This window comes from Dipteris shenzhenensis, chromosome 6 (assembly GCF_047967505.1).
Source record: "Dipteris shenzhenensis isolate YYH24624 ecotype China chromosome 6, Dip_SZ_1.0, whole genome shotgun sequence".
NCBI classification, from domain to species: domain Eukaryota; kingdom Viridiplantae; phylum Streptophyta; class Polypodiopsida; order Gleicheniales; family Dipteridaceae; genus Dipteris; species Dipteris shenzhenensis.
The window spans coordinates 44,543,756-44,564,956 of NC_141601.1; the positions used below are offsets into that span (position 1 = coordinate 44,543,756).

Below are 21,201 nucleotides of genomic sequence, written 5' to 3' on the forward strand. Positions count from 1 at the left end.
ATTTGCAAATATCTCTCTTCTACTGGAACTCCAAAATCCCAACTGATGAGTGAGAAATGGGAGTCAACACTTATTTACTACCATGTGGCATAAATCTAAGGTTTCAAAACCTTAGAATGAGAAATGCATAACAGAGAGATGAAATCAAATACACAGAGATCTATAACTCTGAAAATACTCCACCGAATCGTGCAAGAACTGATAGGTAGGGGTTTTTAGCATCCGGAATGCAATGGGACAGATGGTTTTGGAAATCATGGTCTCAATCACTGGGTCCAACACATGGACTGAAAAACGTTTTTGGAAACAAAACTGTTTGTAAACTCCACCGGAGTGCAAATGATGAGCAACATAGAAGTTTTAGGACCTCCTGAGTCCACCGGAATTGACGGATCTACAAATGGTTGCTCCAAACTTGAGTTCCAATACCCGGGCAAAAAAACATAGGAACTAACACAGTGAGTCAGAAATCCAATGAAATGATCCCAGATTCAAGAATGAAGGTGTCTCCAAGCTCCTAAAGTGAAGTGGATACCAAAAGCAAGCAATAGTTGCCTCTAGAAGTCAATACGGAGTCTCTATCATCAAATGGAATAGGGAAAAGCTTTACTAAGCTTCCAGGCATTCACGCATGCTTAGCTAGATCACCCGGGCTCTAATACCAGTTGAGAGTGCTATCAACGAAAGCAAGAATAGAAGAGGGAGAGAGAGAAACAAAGAGCCACACAAGTTTTGGTGGGTGCAGAACCACCCTAATCTTCTTTTTCATTCATTTATATATGTGTTGAGTATTGTACATAACCGGGGTAAAGGCACAGTGAACTTTAACCCCCACAGGAGACTGAGAGTGGTGAACTAAGATAGTCCACGAAGAGTCCTACCTCTCAAAAAATACCTAAGGCCCAAAAAGAGAAAGCCAAGCCACTGAGCCCCCACTTACAAAAGGTCAGCTAGTCTATGGAAGTCGTCCATATACAGATAGGACAAGTCACCCATTTAAAAGGGATGGTGGGCATAGATTAGTCCCTTCCCTATATAAAGGGGGACTTGAGTCCTAGGAGAAGAATTCACTAGAGCTCAAGAAGAGTCCACTGAAACTCACTAGAAATGCAGCAAATTTTGGGCAGAGTGCATAGGTTGTGTTACATCTGTTGAGGGAGTCATACCTTATAGCGCCTTGTTGAGATATGAGCTCACCTGAAGGTTATTTTGTGTAATTGGTTTTGTCCTATCTATCTATCTATCTATCTATCTATCTATCTATATATGTGTATGTGTGTGTGTGTGTGTGTGTGTGTGTGTGTGTGTGTGTGTGTGTGTGTGTGTGTGTGTGTGTGTGTGTGTGTGTGTGTGTGTGTGTGTGTGTGTGTGTGTGTGTGTGTGTGTGTGTGTGTGTGTGTGTGTGTGTGTGTGTGTGTGAGCATGAGGTGAATTATTATTTTGCATATGTCATCTACAAGTGTTCTTAATTGTTGCTTCAAATTAGATCTACTTTAGAAAAGTGTTCCATTGAGTGGTTAGCTCTTAGAAAGCTAACCAAGTTTCTTGAACATGGTATTAGAGCTCAAGGAGGTGAGATAACAACCAAAGGAGGTGACAGCCTTGGAGATCAAGCTCAGATAAAGCTCGCAAGAGGAAGGTAACTTTTGATTAGTCAGGTGTGACAAGAGGTCAAGGTGCTTTGTGAGCCGAAATTCTCTTTGAAGTAATGCTGATAGTGTGACGTGGCCTCCCACAAATCGATACCAAAATTTAGTGAAATGGTTAAATTGGATGGGACAAATTATCCAATTTAGAAAAACCAAAATTTGGAGCCACCTAACTGCATGTGCAATATGGGAGATCACTCAAGAAGTGGAGACTAAGCCCAAAAATTCGGTTTGTCTTTTCTTTTCTTTTGAGTTCTTGATTGAATACTCAAGCTCTTGCTACATGCATAGCTACTCTCTACCCCTTTTGTCATGGGGGTTGGGAATCTGTGCAGCAAAGCAGAGGGACTTATTGGATGATATCCCAACTGCCAGGTTTGTTTAGGACAATCACATTAAATACAAGCCATCCCTATTCAAAACTTAAGTTAAAAAATTAAACTATTTCAAAACTCATTCACAGACAACCACCCGGCTGTTTTAGTAGGAAACACTTACCTGCATAGTATCAAGCAAGTGTATGATGTGCTCATCCCTCTTTCACAGACAACCATCGGCTTGGTTCATATGTCCTTCTTATCTAGAGAAACTCTCATATTCTCATGCTTGAACGTTTTCACTTAATGAATAACTTTACACTTAGGTTGTCTCTCCTTTTCTTGCATTCTGTTGAAGCCCAAAGACTTCTCAGATCACGATGATCTTGCATTGCTTCCTCTCTATGTCCAACCCACTAGAGCCATGTTGGTCCTTCTGATTGACAACATCTTTGGCATTGTGCACCCAATCATTTTCTGCTTTGTTTTAGAGGATACCAACATAGCCAATGTTGCCCTCTTTGTAGCTAGTTAATCTAAGTTGTGCACCCCCTTCACTTTCTGTAGGCCATTTCTCAAGTTAGAGAGCCTCATCTCTTGGGCGTGCATCTCCCAAGGTGTTGGTAGGGTTGCCATTCTTTGAACTTTAGGGTGCAAGCTAAAGCTTGTGAAGACTCAAGATTGGTATTCATATGAATGGCCTAATGTTGTGATCCCACCAAATGTTAGACCACATCTCGTGTTCTTCGCTCTGATGGCAATGATCAAATGCATGCATCTGCAATCTCTTTTGGCTATTGCTCCATAAGGAGTTGTCGTTCTTCTCATTTTTTCTCTATCCATACATGTTGCAAAAGTTCCTTCCATTTTCATTTCGAGAACCTATGATTTCTCTCTCACTCTGTAATATGTTCCTTATGCCTTAACCAAGCTTTTCAGCATTCCTATCTTGTAGCCTCTATCTAGTTCTCTTGCAAACCATGAGGAGCTGCATCTTGTCATTGATTCCATGGAGACAATCAGTGAGCTGCCACCAAAATAGAGTCCAGCTAGCTTGTGAGGCAAGCAAAGAATAGAAGACAATGTACCTGAGTAAAGGAACATAGGCATTCACCAATATTTTTATTCAAGTAAAATTATATTGTTCCTTTGCCTTGAATAGGATTCAGTGTGCTATCTGCAATGTAGAAAATACTATTGGATCCTTCTAATGGTTTGATCTCTTAAAATCATTCTTGATGTCCTGGCCCATAAGAGATAATTCACCACTATCAATGCACTAGGATTTTGATCTTCATGATCAACATGATAATTGCCTTTGTATTTGGAATCATTGTTAATCTTCTATATACATATTGCTAATCTCACAAGATACATTGTGTTAGGTTGATTGGCATAATGAGTATGACTTTGTTATCCATTATAATGATTTTCTCTTCCACATAAATTTCCTCTATTATTGCTAGATTGACTTTATGATAGTAGTTGCATTGTATGTTTGACATACTACTAGATGCATTTCCTCTTCCTTCAAAGTTTTAACTTTTGGAATGATTTTCTCTTCCACGTAAATTTCCTCTATTGTTGCTAGATTGACCTTATGATAGTTGTTACATTGTATGTTTAACATACTACTAGATGCATTTCCTCTTCTTTGACTTTTGGAATGATTTCCTCTTGGATGTTGATGATTGGTATGATCATGTTGTTGATTTTGATGCTCTTGTTGATACTGATGTCGACATTGATGTTGATGCACACTTCTTTGAGATGATCTATCTCTATCTCTATCTCTATCTCTATCTCCATTTGAGGCTATAAATGCTTGCTCATTGGATTGAAATTCCTTGTTTGAATGGCTTGTGTCCTAAGCTCCTCACCAAGTAATATTGATTTTCTTCAAGTCGAGGAACTTGCTTTTGTATACCAATAATCTTGCATACTAAGATTCTCATAGCCTTCACCTAGACCGTTAAGGATGTCTTGAATGATCTGTATAGCTTCATAGTCTCTTGTGGGGTGGTGGAAAGTTAATTATTGATGTCTTTGACTTTGATTAAGATAGGCATGACCAATGTTGAAAATGTATTGATGGCTCAAAAGCATGTTTTAAACTAGAATCCATAGAAAATTACTCATGGAGTCTAATAAAAGGCACTAATCAAACCCGTAATGGTCCAAAATCATGAGGTTGAATCTACAGTCCTAGAAATCAAAATAACATAGTTGGCAAGATTAATGAAGGTTCCTTCATCAAAACTTGTTTACTGTGGATTTGCCTGAGAATTATGGGAAGAGAATAACACTTGCTTGGATCAAGAAATGAGTTACAAGAGTTAGTGATGAAAAGGAATAATTTTTAAAAGATGTGTATAAACTTTGGATAATGATAGCTCAGAGGTAGGACAAAAGCAATTACTTAAAGCCAAGTTAAGGAAGGAAGTGTTATGTAAAAGTTGCAAGGAAAATGAAGACATGTTTAAAAGCTTCAGGAAAAAATTAGCTCAAGAGCACATTCAAAAGCCTAACAGAGATGCATCAATAGATTCCATGACTACTTCAAAAAATTCATAGGAAGTAGAAAGTCATAACCATAGAGAAGTTGATTGCAAGGAAAAGGAACAATTTGTTCCTAGCAAAGGTCATCCCAACTTTGATGCTACCTACTTGGACAAGCCAATGACCTTGGAGGAATCAAGGGGAGATGCAGGTGTGATGGTCAAAAGGAAAACACCAAGCGAGGAAGGTCTCCCTGTTGAATTCTACCTCTCATTCTAGGAAACATAGGAACTAGGCTACTAGACCCCTAGGAGGAATCTATTCTTAAGGTCCTCTAGATATAAGGGCTAATACTACGATGAGTAAAATTATTCCCAAGAGTCCAACTTTAATTGGGAGACCCCATAGGACCTTTTATCCAAATCTATGGCTAACATAGAAGTCAATGGTTTAACCTCTAGACCTCTTTCTTTGAAGAGATCCATTTCGCAGGGTTTTCCTTTGTCTCCTCTCCTCTTGTTATAGTTGTAGCTGCTTTCAGCTTGTTAATTCAAGGTAGAGCTAACAGAGGTGAGGTTAGGTAGATCTTATGTTAGTAGTATGCTGATGACAACAATCTCACACCACACGAGAACCACACAATGATGAAGGTTCTATTGAAGTGTTATTGGAAGCTTGAATTTTTTTTGTATGGCCTCAAGCTCTCAAATCAACCATAGTAAAACATGTGTCTATGACACTAAGGGGCTCGTACCATGGATCGTAAAGGATCAAGGATGTAAGGAGATACCAAAAGGGGTCCCTTTTATGTCGCTAGTTCATTGCTCAATGAAGGGCTTGGTCATTGAGAAGATAAGAAAGAAAATTCTCAGATGGCAAGGGCTCTAGCTCTCTCTTGTAAGAGGGAATGTTTTACTAAACTTCTTCCTTTATCATGCTGAGCACCTTTAAACCAAGTCTTATCAAGCTTAACTCCATATTCAAAACTTTCCTATGGGGAGAGATCAAAAAAGCAGAAAGTTAGACAAGGTTTAGATGTGAGATATGCACCTTATTCAAAGTTGAAGGAGGATTGGGGATTATTAACCTAGGATGGTCGACTACACATTTTATGGGGGAGTGGATCACCAGCTCATCATCGTAAAATTTGAAAGGAGTACCCAATAACCCTTGCATTTCTCATCGGGCTTGTGGAGGGCTACGTGAAAGGGTTGGGAAGGACAAGACTTTTGCCTCAATTTTGTATCTGGAAGAATAAACGTTGGTAGGATGGAGAGCTCAAACAAGCACTTAGGCTAAATAAGAAAGGGACTACAACTTTGGCAAGACCTGTGGGACAGAAAAGACCAATGTTTGCCTACAAGATACAAGGCTCACCCAAAGGTTCAAATTGAACAAATTTGACCTGTACTTCATTAAAATCAAGACAAATTTATGGGACAAGGATACCCTAGCATGGATGGAAGGTAGAGAGAGAAAATTTCTTAATAAATTCCACGTGAAGGGCTAGAAGAACTTAATCCATGTACCCATCTTCTTCGTTCAACGGGGGGCCTTCTTAACTCTCTGAATAGAAATTGGTTAAGGAGAGATACTGAGAAGCTCGATTGGAAGTTTAGGTTTAAGAGAATTTGGGACAAAAACATACCAGAGAAGTAGCCTTTCCTTTAATGGTTAATTGTGGCACAAGGCTATGTGGACAAGATGCACGGTAGTCAATAGCAATAGACAAAGGTCCCCCCATTGTCAACTTTGTCTCAGTTCTCTAGAAGACAAAAACCATATTTTCCTTAACTGCAAGTTCTCCAAAGCTATATGGTGTAGATTATGTCAGTGGAGTATTGTCCACCTCTCAGCTATATGATGGTCTTATTGGGGGATACTCCACCTAAATGGTAGGGGGATAGGATAGCTATGAGAAGTTAAGTATTACGGCTCATATGGTTTCAACGAAATGTATTGGTATTTTATAAATCTTTCCTTGATGAGTGAACTAATCTCCCATCGATGGTTGACTACAAGAGTGGGAATAGATGGCTGTGATAAAGATTGTCGAGAAACTTAAATTGGAGATGGCTTTGGCTTGTGCCCACTTGCGATCACTAAAGACATTTGGGACTTGTTCAAAGACATTCACACTCCTTTCTAGAAGTGAAAAAAACATCTGAAGACTATCTTTAATTCGATACCTAAACAAAAATGGTGTTGTCAAACATTGTGCCTTGCTAATGTTGGTTATGGTTCTTTGGTCAATAGACCATGTGACTTGCTCCTTTAATAACTCTGGTTATTAGTGTTGTTTTAGATCTTTGGATATTCTAGAAGAATGGCCTACAATACCTTTGTAATGACTTTTAGGTCAGCTTTATAAATCATAAATAAATACACCCTCTTTATCCCCCTCCCCACCCAAAAAAAAAAAAAACTAGTATACTTTTGTAGGTTTAGTTTCTTGTGAATCTAGCAATCTCTTCTCTATTAGTAATATAATCTATTATGAAGTTGATGATTTCCATTCTAAATCACCATCAAACACTACATCTCTTGGGATAATTGTTTTTCTCTTTTTCCATACAACCTCATGATTTCCATTCTGAACCTTCATTAAATATACCTCTCTTTAGATAACTATTTTTCCCTTTATTGGATCATACAACTTATACGCTTCGCCATGTTCAGTGTAGCCAACAATAATCAATTTTCCAAATTTCATCTAACTTTCTTTTATGATCATCATGTATATGTGCATAAGCTAAATTGTAAGGTGATCAATCTTGTCTCTTGTAAATTCCTCATAAGCATTCATTCCTTGTATTGGTTTGGTTGGTAGCCTATTAAATAAGTAGTTTGTTGTCTTAATGGCTTCTGAAGTTAGTGCTTCTCATTGAGCATTTTCTACGGAGTTCTATTATTTCTTTTTTGCTATTGCTTTTTGTTGCAGTGTGCAAAATCTCATGAATGCTAAAGACACATATTCATCTTCTCTATCTAACTTGAGGACTTTGATTTTCCTTAACCTATCTATGGCTTTAGATCCTCTGAACTTGTTGAAGACTCCAAACTTTTCTTGGCCAACATTAACTATTGTAGTATCAATACAAGTCAAGTGGTATAATGCGCCATTATGCTTCTAATTCGTGCATAGCCCATACATCATAGTGTGCCAAATCAAGAGCACCTCTTGATCTGGTTGTGCTGCTACCAAAGCTAGCTCTTGCTTGTTTACCAAAGCAAGACAAATTGCCATATTTTATTTTCGGTACTGCATCAAGCTTCTAAAGCTCATATGTCCATATCTTTTGCCCTATATTCTTTATATTGACATAGGTTGATACTTGTTGACATTGGCTGCAAATTCAGTATTGAGGATCATTTTCCTTCTTTGATACCTTTTCCACTAAAACTATCATCAAACAAGCGTGAAACCATAAGAGTAGAAAGAAATGATATGGCCGCTTGGCTCGTGTGTAGGGGGTGTTCATGTAAAGCACTATGATGAAGTAGCACAACGTATCATATGCTACAAGAGGAAAGTGAGATGAATGATGTGGCCTAATACATGGCATTTATGGCATGGCACTTGTGACATAGAACTGGTGATGTGGTAGTCATGACTGCCACATTACCTAGGGGTATGTGGCTCTAGAGGCTTGGGAATTTGTTAACGACGACATTGCAATGTTGACCGCACGCTAGGAGGTGAGGCGTGCGAGGCAATGACACAAGGCAAGTCACATAGTGGATTTTTTGCGAGGCAAGGTGCGTGGAAGATTCGACGGGAACTGTCACAATACACGCTCATAGGACAAAACCTGTATCAAGTTTTTGAGCACTGCATATAGCTGTGGGTAGGCACATAGTTGTACACATCTAGGGTAGGTGTGGGCTTTTGGCATTTGTGGATTTTTCTTTCACAAGCATGATGGACTAATGTATAGTTTTTTAAGACAATAAAGCAAAACCTTTTAAGCTAATCAAAACGTTTTTATAATCTTTCAGGGTCAATCTGTTTTGGCTCAAAAAGCTAGTTTCACTCTTTACACAATTGGCTAAAAGAATTGGAGGGGAAGTGAGGGTACTTCTAAGCTGTAGTGCCTTTATGGACCTTGGTTGTCAATCTGTTTTGGCTCAAAAAGCTAGTTTCACTCTTTACACAATTGGCTAAAAGAATTGGAGGGGAAGTGAGGGTACTTCTAAGCTGTAGTGCCTTTATGGACCTTGGTTGTAAAACATTAGGGGATGAGCCTAGTTCTATTTTGGCCATGGTAATGCTCCTCCCCTTTTTTATAAGTTCGCATTTTCTGGGTCTGGAATAGGGTTTCTAACAGAAGGGACAGAGGCTTCTAAACAAGGGACTCCCTGCACCTTGGATCTGTTTAAAAGAAGACATAAAGCTTGATTAAGACTTCAGCATAAAAATCCATTACGAAGAGAGACTTTCAGGTTGTTAAGGGGTTTATTCTGTTTGGAAAGTGAGAAATTCAGCAACTGTGAATTGCTAACAAGAGAATCGCTATGCACTTGCCTGCAATGCATGCTAATTAAGACAATGGCACCCATTTATGTCAAAAATCCATCAGGAAAGACAGACCTCTTGAGAAGCCCCTATTTCTCTGTAAGAAGGATATTTACAACTTTTGCGATTGGAACACCAAAAATTCCTTGGAAGTGTTTGAACGAACTGGAGATTATATTGCAAAATGCAAGGCACTTATCAACTCATCTCTTTACATCCCTAGTGCTGAGAAATGCAGTTGCAATGTTACAATACAATATTGCCAGATCCTTTCACTTTCATTGTGAGGATACATTCAAGTGAGGATGCATTCAAGACACCGACTTTAATTGTTAGCAACACTGTAACTCTTATATGACATCAAAATTCCCTACTGGTATGTGTGATAGAACCCTGACTGCCTTTGTTCAGTCTTAAAGCTCACAGGGCTAGCATGATGGGCCCATCTCTTAGCATCATCGGCTTGCATTTCAAGCCGGCTATTAGTCGAGTAAATTGCTTTCCTTGTTATCAAGATAAGAGTGGTCACAAGCACAGCTATAAAAGCACAAATTATACTGAAGTTTACAATGACTATATTTGCAAAAGGTGCTAAATCATGCTCAATCCATGCTTCAATCACTTTATTCCGGGTTGCTGGGCTCAGCACCACACCTTTGGCAGTATCATGGTTAGAAGATGACTCTATACCTTCATTTACAGATGCTTGTGCTTTGTCTAAGTGCTTGCGTGCAGCTTTATAGGCAGCATATTTGAAACCAAACATGTACCATGGACCAGGCCACAAACACTTCTGAGACCAAAAGGACCGAGACACCCACATGTTATGGAATGATCTTTCACAGTCCTGCAACATCAAAATTAGTTGTTAGAAGCACAGCCAGAAGGCAACTTCGAGAAGAAACACTTGGCATGTCCTGAAAAAATATACAGCGAATACTTCACATGTCTTCATAAATAAGAAGACTCAGGAAGACAAGACTACCAATATGTAAGCTTTGTGGGTTCATATAGTCTGAATAACCATGAGGGGGCCTGCCCCGTTTTAAGACAGACAATATTAAGATACTCGGATACTTGCTTGAAGGATGATTGGACATTCCTATCTTTAGAGAATGAAAGCAATGGAATTCATGCATGCCACTGAACAAGCTAGAAGTAAAAACATTGCTTCAGCCAGGCATTTCTCAAAACGAGGTTTTAAGTTTAGTCTTCTCAAAACAAAATTATTCATTGGTTACTGCTTTAATGCAGTGCAATCAAGAAAAAGCAAAGAGATAACTTAGCATACAACCCACATTTTGAACTTGAAGCTTATGTTATCATGGAAAGGTCACTGAACCGTCACTATGGATCTTCAGTAAAAAACAAAAAGCTCTTTCTCATGCATCTTCAATCCAGAATGAAAATACAATAGATATCCTCCTACACCATTCAAAACATGATCAACACTTAACAGTAAGCCAATCAAAGAAGAGATGACAGCAAATGTGAACCATAACAACGTTGACCTTCGTGAGGTGTTCATGGAGCACAAAGCAAGGCCCAGCAATGCTTTATTTCTATGCATCAGGGAGCTGCCACATGGATGGTATAATGAAGAGGGATACATAGAAGATACTTTTGTCAGCCTCATACAAAAGACCACTATGGAATGGGATTATGATGAAAAATGCGAGGTCTACCAAAAAGGCTCAGATGCTCAAACCAAGGCAGCAAATATAGAGGTTCTTAGAAGATTTGGATATTAGAGGAACTCACCCTGAACCAGCTTAAACAAGAAGCATGGAACTCACTATAGTAAATTAAGACAGGAAGGATGCCAAAATGGGCTGTTAACAGAGAAGAGAAAGCAAGGAAATCAAATCTAAGCCTCAAGGCTCTTAATCTTAAATTGATGTACTGATGGCCGTATTATTTTCGTATTACAAAGGGCTGTGCCTTTACAATAAAGATGAAGACGCCTTGGACAGTACGCACTCACATTTCAAGGATTTGATGAAAAGCGACTTATTGGTCCCATAGATCTTTCTGATCCAGTGACACAACAAATTCAACAGTGGGTTGACGCAGGGATCATGCTAGGAGATCTTCCCTCCATGTTAGCTAGATCAGGGACGTTACAATGGCTCTTGTCAAGCATAGGGCTACAGCTCGGAGACTACAGTGGGTCAAACACACACACTTTTTTTTTGTAAAACCACTGGAATTATATTATGAATTTAGAAATGTACAAGAAGAGTTGGCTCTAGTGTGGAGTCCGAACAAGTGGAAAAACAGTGTGGGGTGCTTTACCAGTCTCTCACACACACAATTATTTTTTTAGTGAAAACTTTTTTTTTTCCCCCCCAAAAAAGAGACTTCTATTAAGTAAGAAAGAAACCTGCTAGAGCAAGCTCTGTGCGGAAATACACCATGCTAAGCATGTAATAAAAAACACCTTAGAGGAATGAGGTAGAAAGAAACCAAGGCTGAGGCTGAAAGTGCCATCTCAACCCTGTAGGAGTATCAGCAAAGAAGGGAGAGTCTCTCCAATCTCTGAGAAAAGTAACTGTCCTGAAGGAGGTTGCTCGAGATGATCCTTGCATGGTCGCCCAAATGGCCATCAGAGTGTGTATCGTATCTGTCCAAGTACTGGCCAAGATCTGAGAAGGGTGAACCTGAGAACCCTCCAAAGCCTCAGTGCATCTGGCTCTCCAAATGTGCCATGCTGCAATGCTAGCTAGGATCTCCCATGGAGAGTCGACCGAGTAGTGAGCAGCCCTGAAAAGAGTGGCCGGAACATCCTCTAGAGAGCACGACTCCACAAGGTGTCGTCGGATGTGAAGAGCCCAAGAGGAATCAAGTCTCTCAAAAAATACCTGGGGCCCTAAAAGAGTAAGCCAAGCCACTGATCCCCAGGTCATATAGAAAGGTAGGCGAACAAAAGTGCTGAAAAGTCTTGCAATCCCCTTCCATATGATTCTTACCTGTCTGCAATCCCAAAGGCAGTGTTGTATTGTCTCCAAAGCAGAAAGGCAGCAAGGGCAAGAAGGGTCAGCTCCAAACTTGGACTTCCAATGGTTTACTACTATCCCACCATGAATAGAAAGCCAAAAGAAGAGAGTGATTTTTCTATTCCGATGGGATTTCCAAAGTCTCTACCAAAAAAATTTCTGCAAGTCCGCAGGAATCTGAAAGTTCTCCCAATGATGAGCTCTAGTGGGCCTCCAACCCCTACAACTGAGCTGGAATTTCTTGGCATTACTAACCATCTAACGAAAGAAGGGGATGCCCTTCTATCGGTGCCCTTCATCTATCCATTCCCATTCCCCAGGGTCCCACTGCAAAAACTTAATTGGGACACCTCCATAGAGCCACAGCCTCCATGAGCCAAGGGAGAGGAGAAGCGGGTGAGGATCCAAGTACCACTGTGAAAGAGAGCCATGCTTCATGAAGCAGACTATCCTGACTGGCTGAAACGGTACCTCCAACAAGATATCGTCTGTGGATCTGGACAGCCTGTCCCCCGAAGAAACATCAAATACTAAGGCATCCTCGTGTGGGTCAAGAAAAGCAATCACCTGTAAAGGAACTCCCAATCTGGAAAATGCCCCCATCCAGGTGGAGCAAGTTAATAGGCATGTCATCTGTGTCCACCCAATCCAAGGGCAAGGCTGCATCAATCTGTTGGACTCTCCCTGCACTCCCTCTGAGATTAAGAACCATCTGGGCCTGTTGGTCTGCAGGAAGCTTCTGAAGACTTTCCATGCTCCCACTGTAGATGCAGGGCCCCTCTCCCATCTTGGCCACTGCATGTAAGGAGAGAAGCTCCAAGTGGTCTGCCAAGCTCGTCCAAAATCCTGTCATTCCACATGATAGGCTGCCTTTCAATCTCTTCACGGGTGGATGGGGGAATCCTGCGAAGAGTACTCCTGAAGCTGGCCCATGCTTTCAGGATAGCAACCATAAGAGGGGAAGAGGGAGACCTGAGATGGACTGTGGTGAAAACCCATCTAGTATTGTGTGTCCAATCCTCTCCTGAAGTGGGCGTGCGAGACTGTATGCATCTGATAAAAAAATCCTTCCAAGGCTCTTGCCCTCGCATAAGCCCTCTCACAACGAACTTGCAGAGTAAAGCTTTGCACTGTAGATCTGGGTCGATGAAATTCAAACCCCCTTCTCTTGTAGGAAGAATCAAGGTCTCCCAAGCCACCCTGGCTGTAACATCAGTTGTGCCATCTAGACCACTCCATTAAAAGTTTCGTACAGGCCTCTTAAGCTGAGTGATGCAATCCCTAGAGTGGCACCAACAAGAGCATACAAACTATGCTGTGGCTAGAAGAACCTGGTTAACCACCACCACCCTAGAGGCCAAGTCAAGTTTGGCTGAGCTCCAGAAAAGGATCTTTCTTCTTATGCTTTCCAACACCGGAGCAAACTGTTGTGAAGGAGAGATGCCCACCCCAACCAGCCCAAATATCTGACGGACACCCCCCTCTATACCCAAGTGAAGCCAATATCATTACCCCAATCCGGGGTGTCATCCTCGCAAATCCAAAAACCACTGGATTTATGCCAATTAATGTGTGCACCTGCAGCCGTGCAAAACAAATCCAAGGCTGTCCGGAAGGAAGTGAGTGTCCTAGGGGAGGCATCCAAAAAAACAGCCGTGTCATCTGCCAACTCACTATCCAGGAGCTCTTCTTCCCGGCGGATAGGAAGCCTCAGCCCATATATATCAGCTTGAGATCTAATGTAGATACTCATAGCTTCCGTCACAAACAGAAAAAGAAACGGGGCAAGAGGACATCCCTCGCAGACGGATCTGGAAATCTGAAATATGTCCCCTCTTACCCCCCCAATGAGCAACTGGCTATGGGCTGATCTGTAGAGAGAGGATACTCCTCTAATCCATGCATCTGAAAAACCAAAGCAAGATAGAGTACCCTCTAAAAAATCCCAGTCTACTCTATCGTAAGCTTTCTCAAAGTCCAAGAGTAGAATGGCCAATCTCTGGCGGCTCTGCATGGCCCATTCTGAGGCCTCCCAAAATGAGAAAATATTATCAAAAATACTTCTACCATGCACAAACCCTATCTGCGTGTCATGAATCAAATCTGGAAGAAAAACCTGTAGCCGCAGACTGATGGCTTTTGCCAGAATCTTGTAAAAAGTGCCCAATAGAGTGATGGGTCTCCATTGAGACACAAGATTCCTATTATCCCCTTTGGGATGAGATGAATGAGACCATCTGTAAGTGAGTCCAGCATCTCACCAGAGTCCCACACGCCCTGCAGGGCTGATGTAATGTGATCACCAATCTGCTCCCAAAAAGTTAAAAAAAAGGAGGGGGTAAGTCCATCTGAACCTGGGCACTTGCCCTTATGAAGGGCAAGTAATGCAGTCTTGAAATCTGCATTGGTGAAAGGTGCATCCAGAGAAACATGCATCTCATCCTTCACCAATATAGGGATAACCTCTCTGGCATCATCAATGGCCTGTGTGCCTGGATCTGCAGTAAGAAGGGATGCAACAAAATCTGAAGCTACACGCTTGACAGCATCAGGATCTCACTGTAACACCCCGTCTGAGTCAACAAGCTGCGAAACACTATCTCTACTATGTCTGTGCCCATGAGTAGAGAAAAAGTGTTTGTTGACCCTGCCACTCATCTGAATCCAAAAGGATTCCCATGCATGAAAGGCATATTCTGCTCTCTGATCCAACAATGTCTATAAATGAGCCCTTGCTGTAGCAAGGTGCTCCTGAATCCAAGCATCTGTGGGCCTCTTCTGCTCTTCCCTCTGAAGGGACGCTAACTGCTGGCGTATACCAATCTCACATCTGAGAATCTCACGTCTCCCAGAATCAGCGACTGTATGATAATAGTCACTAATTCCGGATAAGGCTGCAGCTACCTGAGATGGGTGGACAGCTCCACCATGTATGTGAGAAACCCAAATCTGTAAAATATCCTCCGTGAGGCTCTCCTCTGCATAAAAAGCATCCGGAATCCTGACTCTGGCAGAGCGTCCTCTCCGATGAGGCTCAAGAATCTGCAACACCACTGGAAAATGATCTGAGGTGGAAACCCCAATAGAAATGCATACAGATCCTCTGTCAAGTGCCCAATCGTCTACATAAAATCTCTCAATCCGTGAATGGGCATGTGTATTCTCTTGTTCGACCAAGAGTACACGAGTGACTGTGGCATAATATGAAAGGCATCATCCAACCAAGTGTCCCTGCCACTGAACTGAAAGAGGAAGGCATCCCAGGCTGCCCTCTCCAAAGAATGAATTCCACCCTGTCTGCCTCCCTTTTTGTCTGCAGGCAACTCAACCATGTTGAAGTCGCCACCAATGATCCAAGAATCTGCAATGGGGGCCCAAGAGAGTAACTCCTTCCAAAAGGAGATCCGCTCCCCTCTGTTGTTGGGAGCATAAAGATTGAGAAGACCAATCTTACGCCCTCCAATCAAAATAATGATCCATTGAGCTCTAGGAGAGGAGATAATACCATGACCAGCAACCAAGGGGAGAATAGAAAGAGAGACCAAAATGCAAGTACCTCCCCTTGTGCCCATAGCAGGCGACCAGAAGGTATGTCTTGAAAGCATTTTGCCAGACTTAGAGCAATCACTAGCATCCAGCTTGTGTTCCTGGATAAAAAGGATATCAATAGCACCTCCAGTGACGCCTGGATGAAGTTGGTTCCCGATCAGCTACCTGCGGCCATGGTGTGGAACTCTGCCTAGGCCCTGTATGTTCCAGCTGACTATCCTCATCGACGGGAGGATGCTTGATGGAAAGGCTTACCCGACCTACTAGAGGAGACCAGCTTCCCCGGCCGAAACACTCTTGCTGAGGGCAGGAAACTCAACAGGTGAAAGGATCCCCACACCTGCTGAAAGGGAGGCCCTATCAGAAGGAATCCCAATGACCGGGACCCCTAAGGTGGGGGGCACAAACTCCTCATCATCCATGAAAGTCGCTGAATCTGCCAATGCCAAAAAAGAATTCCTGATAAGCAAGTCTGGCTGAGGAGTGCGAAGAAGACTTGCACTCGTGGAAGATGGAGTAGAAGGACCTGGCAGGCCTCTATCAGCATAACTGGAGCTAGGGGTTGAGGAGACCTGTGGCTGGGGTGAAGAGGAATCAGGAGCCCTCATCTGCGCCTGCACTTTCTCGGTTGTCCTGACTGTGGCAAGAACAGTCTACGGGGAAGAAGTACCTGTACCGCAAGAACAGTCTACGGGGAAGAAGTACCTGTAGCCCCCTCGTGGTCAGAAATCAAGGGGTCAGAAACCAAAGTGACTGGGGCTGGTGGATCTAAAGGCCCCTCCTGATGTGAAACTGTAGTGTCTGGGGCTGCAGCAACATCCACCTCTGGAGTCTGGAAGGCGTCTATCTGAACAGGATCAAAAGTCTCCTCTGAGGTAAGGGAGCTGCCATGATAGCTCTCCATCGTGGTACTGGGTGTGCTGCGGGCATTAGGCGCCCTACTGTCCCTGGTGGTCCTGGGGTGCACGAAGCAGGGCGCCCTGTTGCTCTTGGTGGTCCTGGAGTGCGTGGTACAGGGTGTTGGGGAGGTGCAATCGTGGTAGTACGTGAAGGAGCCGCACCAGAAGACCTCTTGGGTCTTTTTCTCTTCCTTGGGCAGTCTCTAGCAAAGTGCCCAAGGGTCCTGCAAATCCTGCACTGGTCCTGTCTACCTGAAATCTCGACTCTCTGTCGAAAGAGAGAGCCGTCTGGATGCTGAAGCATAATGTGGTCATCTGAGATGTTAGGGTCAGAGACAATGACCCTAACACGAGGCACCCCGTCTGCATTAACTACCTCTGCCGAGGAAGAAGGCATGCCAAGGAGGGGATCTCAGTGACCACTCCGAATGTGGCTCCGATAGTGGCAAGCAGTCGATGGTAGACCTGAGGAAGACCAGGAAATCTAATGAACAGTGATGTGACCTGCCTGTCCTCCTCGACCGAATCGAAGCCCAAGGTGTAGGGTAAAAGAAAGATCCTCCTCGAACCCAAAGCCAGGGGATTAGCTTTGAGAACAAGGGCTGAGGACTCGTGGGAGTCAAAAACCACTTGGAAGAATCCATGTCCCAAAAGTCGAATATCCCTGAGGTGTGGGGCGAGGTCTCCTGGTAACGCTGCCAGCATCCAGTCTCTAGCCTGTGATCTTGAAGGGTGTGACCCAAAGATGCGGGCGAAAAGTGATGTGGAGCCCTCTAATTCCACATCTTTCTTGAGCTGTTGCAAGTCGTCTTCTGAAAAAATGACGATTCTCGCGGCCGGTGGAGATGGACGAAGATTGGCTGAATGGGGATCCATTCGCCAATCGATGTGAAAAGGCCGATTCCAACGCTGAAAAAGCTTCTTCCATGAAACTACTACCCAGGACGCCCTGAACGCGGGCGCAGGAAGAAGGAGAAAGAGAGGGTAGGAGAGAGGGGAAGGGAAGGAGAGGATAGACTAAAGGGGGAGACGGAGGTAGGCTGAGGGGGAGGCATGGGGAGCTGAGTTAGGAAGGAAGGGGGCAAGGAGGGAGAGGGAGGTTTTTTTTTTTTTTTTTAAAGGGGGGTCTCCTTGGGGGGGGGATAGGAGGGAGGGAAAGGGAGGGCAGGGGAGAGGAAGGAGGGGAAGGGGAGAGGAAAGGAGGGCGGGTTAGGAGGGAGGGAAAGCGAGGGCGCGGGAGAGGAAAGGATGGGGGAGGGGGAGAGCAGCCGGGGGGGGGAGAGGGAGGGCGAGGCAGGGGGCGGGGGAGGAGAAGGGGGCGGGGGGGCTGGCGGGGGAGAGGGAGGGCGGAGAAGGGGGCAGAAGGGAGGGGGGCAGCCGCGGGGGGGGGGGGGGGGGGGGAGAGGGATGACAGGGGAGGTGACGGGGGAGGAGAAGGGGGGCGGGGGGGCTGACGGGTGGGGGAGAGGTAGGGCGGGGAGGGAGAGGTAGGGGCAGCAGGGAGGGAGAGGTAGGGGGCAGCGGGGGGGGGAGGAGAGGGAGGGCGGGGAGGAGGAAGGGGAGAGGGAGGGTGAGGGAGGAGGCAGAGGGGGCTGACGAGAGGGGAGGGAGAGGAGGAGCAGCGAGGGGGGGAGAGGGGGGGCAGCGAGGGAGAGGGAGAGGGAGAGGGGGGGGCAGTAGCTCACGGGGAGGAGCAGCAGCTCATCTCAGCTGGTAGTGAAAACTTTGAGTGCTTTATATTACAAGATAGCTATCCAGAAAAGAACTTTAGAGCACCTACATTATGACTTGAAAGAAACATAATCGGCCATACATCAGTTTAAGATTGAGAGTCTTTTGGCGGATTTAAACTCTTTAATGAGTGCTACGCCCTCACGATACACTACCCATTTTCCATCATTCCTTGCAGCCTTGACCTTAGCTAATTCTGCTGCCTTATTTTTCAATTGAGCTCATGTAAGTTCTTCAGCTATCCATATCTTAGTTCCTTTCAGCTTGTAGGATTGTCGGAGAAGCTTGACTCATAAATCCCATGAGTTAAGCGTAATGATAGCATGACCTTTAGACTATAAGATACAAGTTGCTCTGGGTTCATTGTCATCATCAAGAGCATCATCCTTATCAACTGTCCAATCAATATTAGGCATGGCTGCTTTGACATGTGCTAAGGTGTCACTGAAAAAGTCCTCCTCTTTGTACCATCCTTCCGAGAGTCCCCCTATTCTAATCTTCAAAGCATTATCACGCATAGCTGCATGTTCTTTACTCTCTTCCTGAATGTCAGCCTTATGCATCAAACTCCACAATCACTTCCTTCTTTGTGATCTATACTTCAATGTGAACTAGGTCTTTGACTGTGGAGACTAGCTCGAGGTTAGGGGGGGAGCCTTGTAAGATTTTACAACCTCATCGATGACTGCCTGCTTGCCAGGTCCTTCTAGAACCTGAATTCTAGCTACTGCATCTACCAATTGCATCTTTAACTCTCTTACCTGCTCTTGTAGATAAAAAATATGTTCATGGTGCCTAATGATGGGTCGGTCAAGACCTCCTCATAGGTATGTATGTGCATATGGAGAGGGTATCATAGCTGCAACAGTGGCGTATCGGGACCTACTGCCTGGGATGATTGGGGTTGAGGGGAGGGACTTTGAGGAGAGGCTCGGACATTCCTTGTTAGCCATCTCTGCTACTACCCCCTGGCTGAGCTAACCCCCTAGGTAGGCTGGAGGTTCAGCCCAACTAGGGGTTAAACCCTGGGTGGGGTTAACCTCTGTTGAGGTTTGGTTAGGTAAGAGTTAACCTAGGTTAGGTTAAGTTAGGGGTTTTGGGGGGGGGGGGGGGCTGTTGTCAACAAGTCGGAAGGGGGAGTCGAGTGTCCTGGTTGTTGTGGCTGCTCCTATCGCGGTGGCGACTGTTGGCGGCGGCTGCTGTCAGTGACCCTCTAAATAACCAAAGCAAAAAGGAAACGGCTGAGGCTACGCGCGAAGAGGCGACAACGCGCGACGGGTGAGAGAGTTGACAAGCGACGGGAGGTGACAAGCTGAGGTGACGGGCTAAGGTGACGCGAGGTGAAGGACTAAGGTGACGGAGGTGACGAGCTCTGAGGTGAGAGAGAGAGAGAGAGAGAGAGAGAGAGAGAGAGAGCAATGCCAAAAGATATGAGATACAGATTCCCTGGGAGCTAAGCATTGATGACAGATAGCGGGAGCAATACGTCTACAAGATAAAAGCTGTCCTGACAGAACAACCCCCAGCAGAACACGCCAGAAAAAAACCTGTTGGCGTAATGGAACCTTAGAGTACCAAATCTGGTTCAATCTATTTCTCCACCATTTGAGTAGACGGTGCAATGCCCAAATCTGATTGGCTCTGTTTGACACCCAAGGTGGTGATAACAAAACTTTATATAAAGAAGAGACTATTATATGAGACAGCTTCAAAGGACGAATGGATGAGTATAAAGGAAGAAGGGTCCAATCCTAAAGCCTGTCTTGAAGCTCTAAAAGCGGTACTAGCTGACATGGCTGAACCATTCGAGTAATGACTTGCCACACTGGACGATAGTGCATACCGAAACCATATTTTGTAGTAGCCAAAGGGAAGGATAAAAGAGTACCATCATCAATAATAACATCTGCAACAGTGGAAATCCCTTTTATATTAAGAAAATAAGAGCATCGAGGCTCCTGCAAAGCCAAGGGAGTAGAAACAACCCGTGACCAATGGATGCTCTCAGCTTGCAAAGAGTTACCTTATAAAGAGTCTCTTCCATTCCATGCTAAGTGTAAAAGAATATGCTTCCAATCTAAAAACATCTGAGAAACCATAGGACAACCTTTGATTTTGCCTTCAATGCAGCCCAAAAGAAAATCCCACTGCGTGGGTTGCCAAAAACCAAATGCAGGATTGGTGATGTGAACCAGCAAGGAACGCATCATAGCAGCCCAAGGCTGATCATCTTGGAGAAATTCAAGCATCATTTTGCCTTTGTCAACTAAAATGTAAACATGTATATTAATAATATTCAGCCCTCCATGCAATTTGGGTGAGCATAATCTCTATACTGGAAGAATCTGCAATCTTTTCTTATCATGCTTTGACTGGAATAAAGCCATACTGAGCTGGATGCACGCCATCATGCAAATATTCCTTTATCCAATCAACCACCATTTTGGTGATGATCTTGTATATCACCGGCATCAAAGTAATGGGCCTCCAATCAGCTAATGACTCACAAATGGGCTTCTTGGGAAGAAGTTTGACCAACCCTTTCTTCCAAGAATCCGACATACATTGATTTTGCCAAGCCGTATTGATCATTTGCAGCAAAGGCATTTTCAGCAGATCCCAAAAAGCCAAGAAAAATTCCACCGTGAGACCATCCCAGCCAAGAGATTTCCGTCTACCACATGATTTAACAGCGTCACTTAGCTCTCGTTCAGTGAAAGGAGCTTCCAAATCCAAGGCCTATGCCAGAGAGACAATTGGAATGACATGCTGTAATAATTTTCCCCTTGCTGTAATAACCTCTTGCGAAGGCAAATCTGCCTTTCCAAACTGAGACGAAAAATGTCGAACACAAGCTGCAACAAGCTGTGCCCTAGAAGAAGTCCAAACACCATCTGATAACAAAGCCCTGCAAATATTTTAAGAAGACCTTCTTCAACCCTTTAAAAAGGCTTTGGAAGAGCAGCCTTTATCTAAAAAGGCTCTCTGTCATGCACGTGTCTCCCTGTGGTTAGGGGGAAAAACCTCTAAGCGAGGGAAAAGTGC

The 21,201-nt window shown here is 43.8% G+C and overlaps 1 protein-coding gene across 4 annotated transcripts in view; it reads right to left on the reverse strand.

Moving 5' to 3' along the window:
• Nucleotides 1–9,084: 9,084 nt before the first annotated feature.
• LOC147901220 (uncharacterized) overlaps nt 9,085–21,201 on the reverse strand; it is a 98,742-nt gene continuing 86,625 nt past the window's right edge. For all 4 annotated transcript variants that reach the window (XM_087376301.1, XM_087376300.1, XM_087376302.1 and 1 more), the window contains one exon: nt 9,085–9,828. In XM_087376301.1, coding sequence (XP_087232427.1) covers nt 9,352–9,828 — 477 coding nt within the window. In that variant the 3' untranslated portion in view covers nt 9,085–9,351. The remainder of the gene's footprint in view (nt 9,829–21,201) is intronic.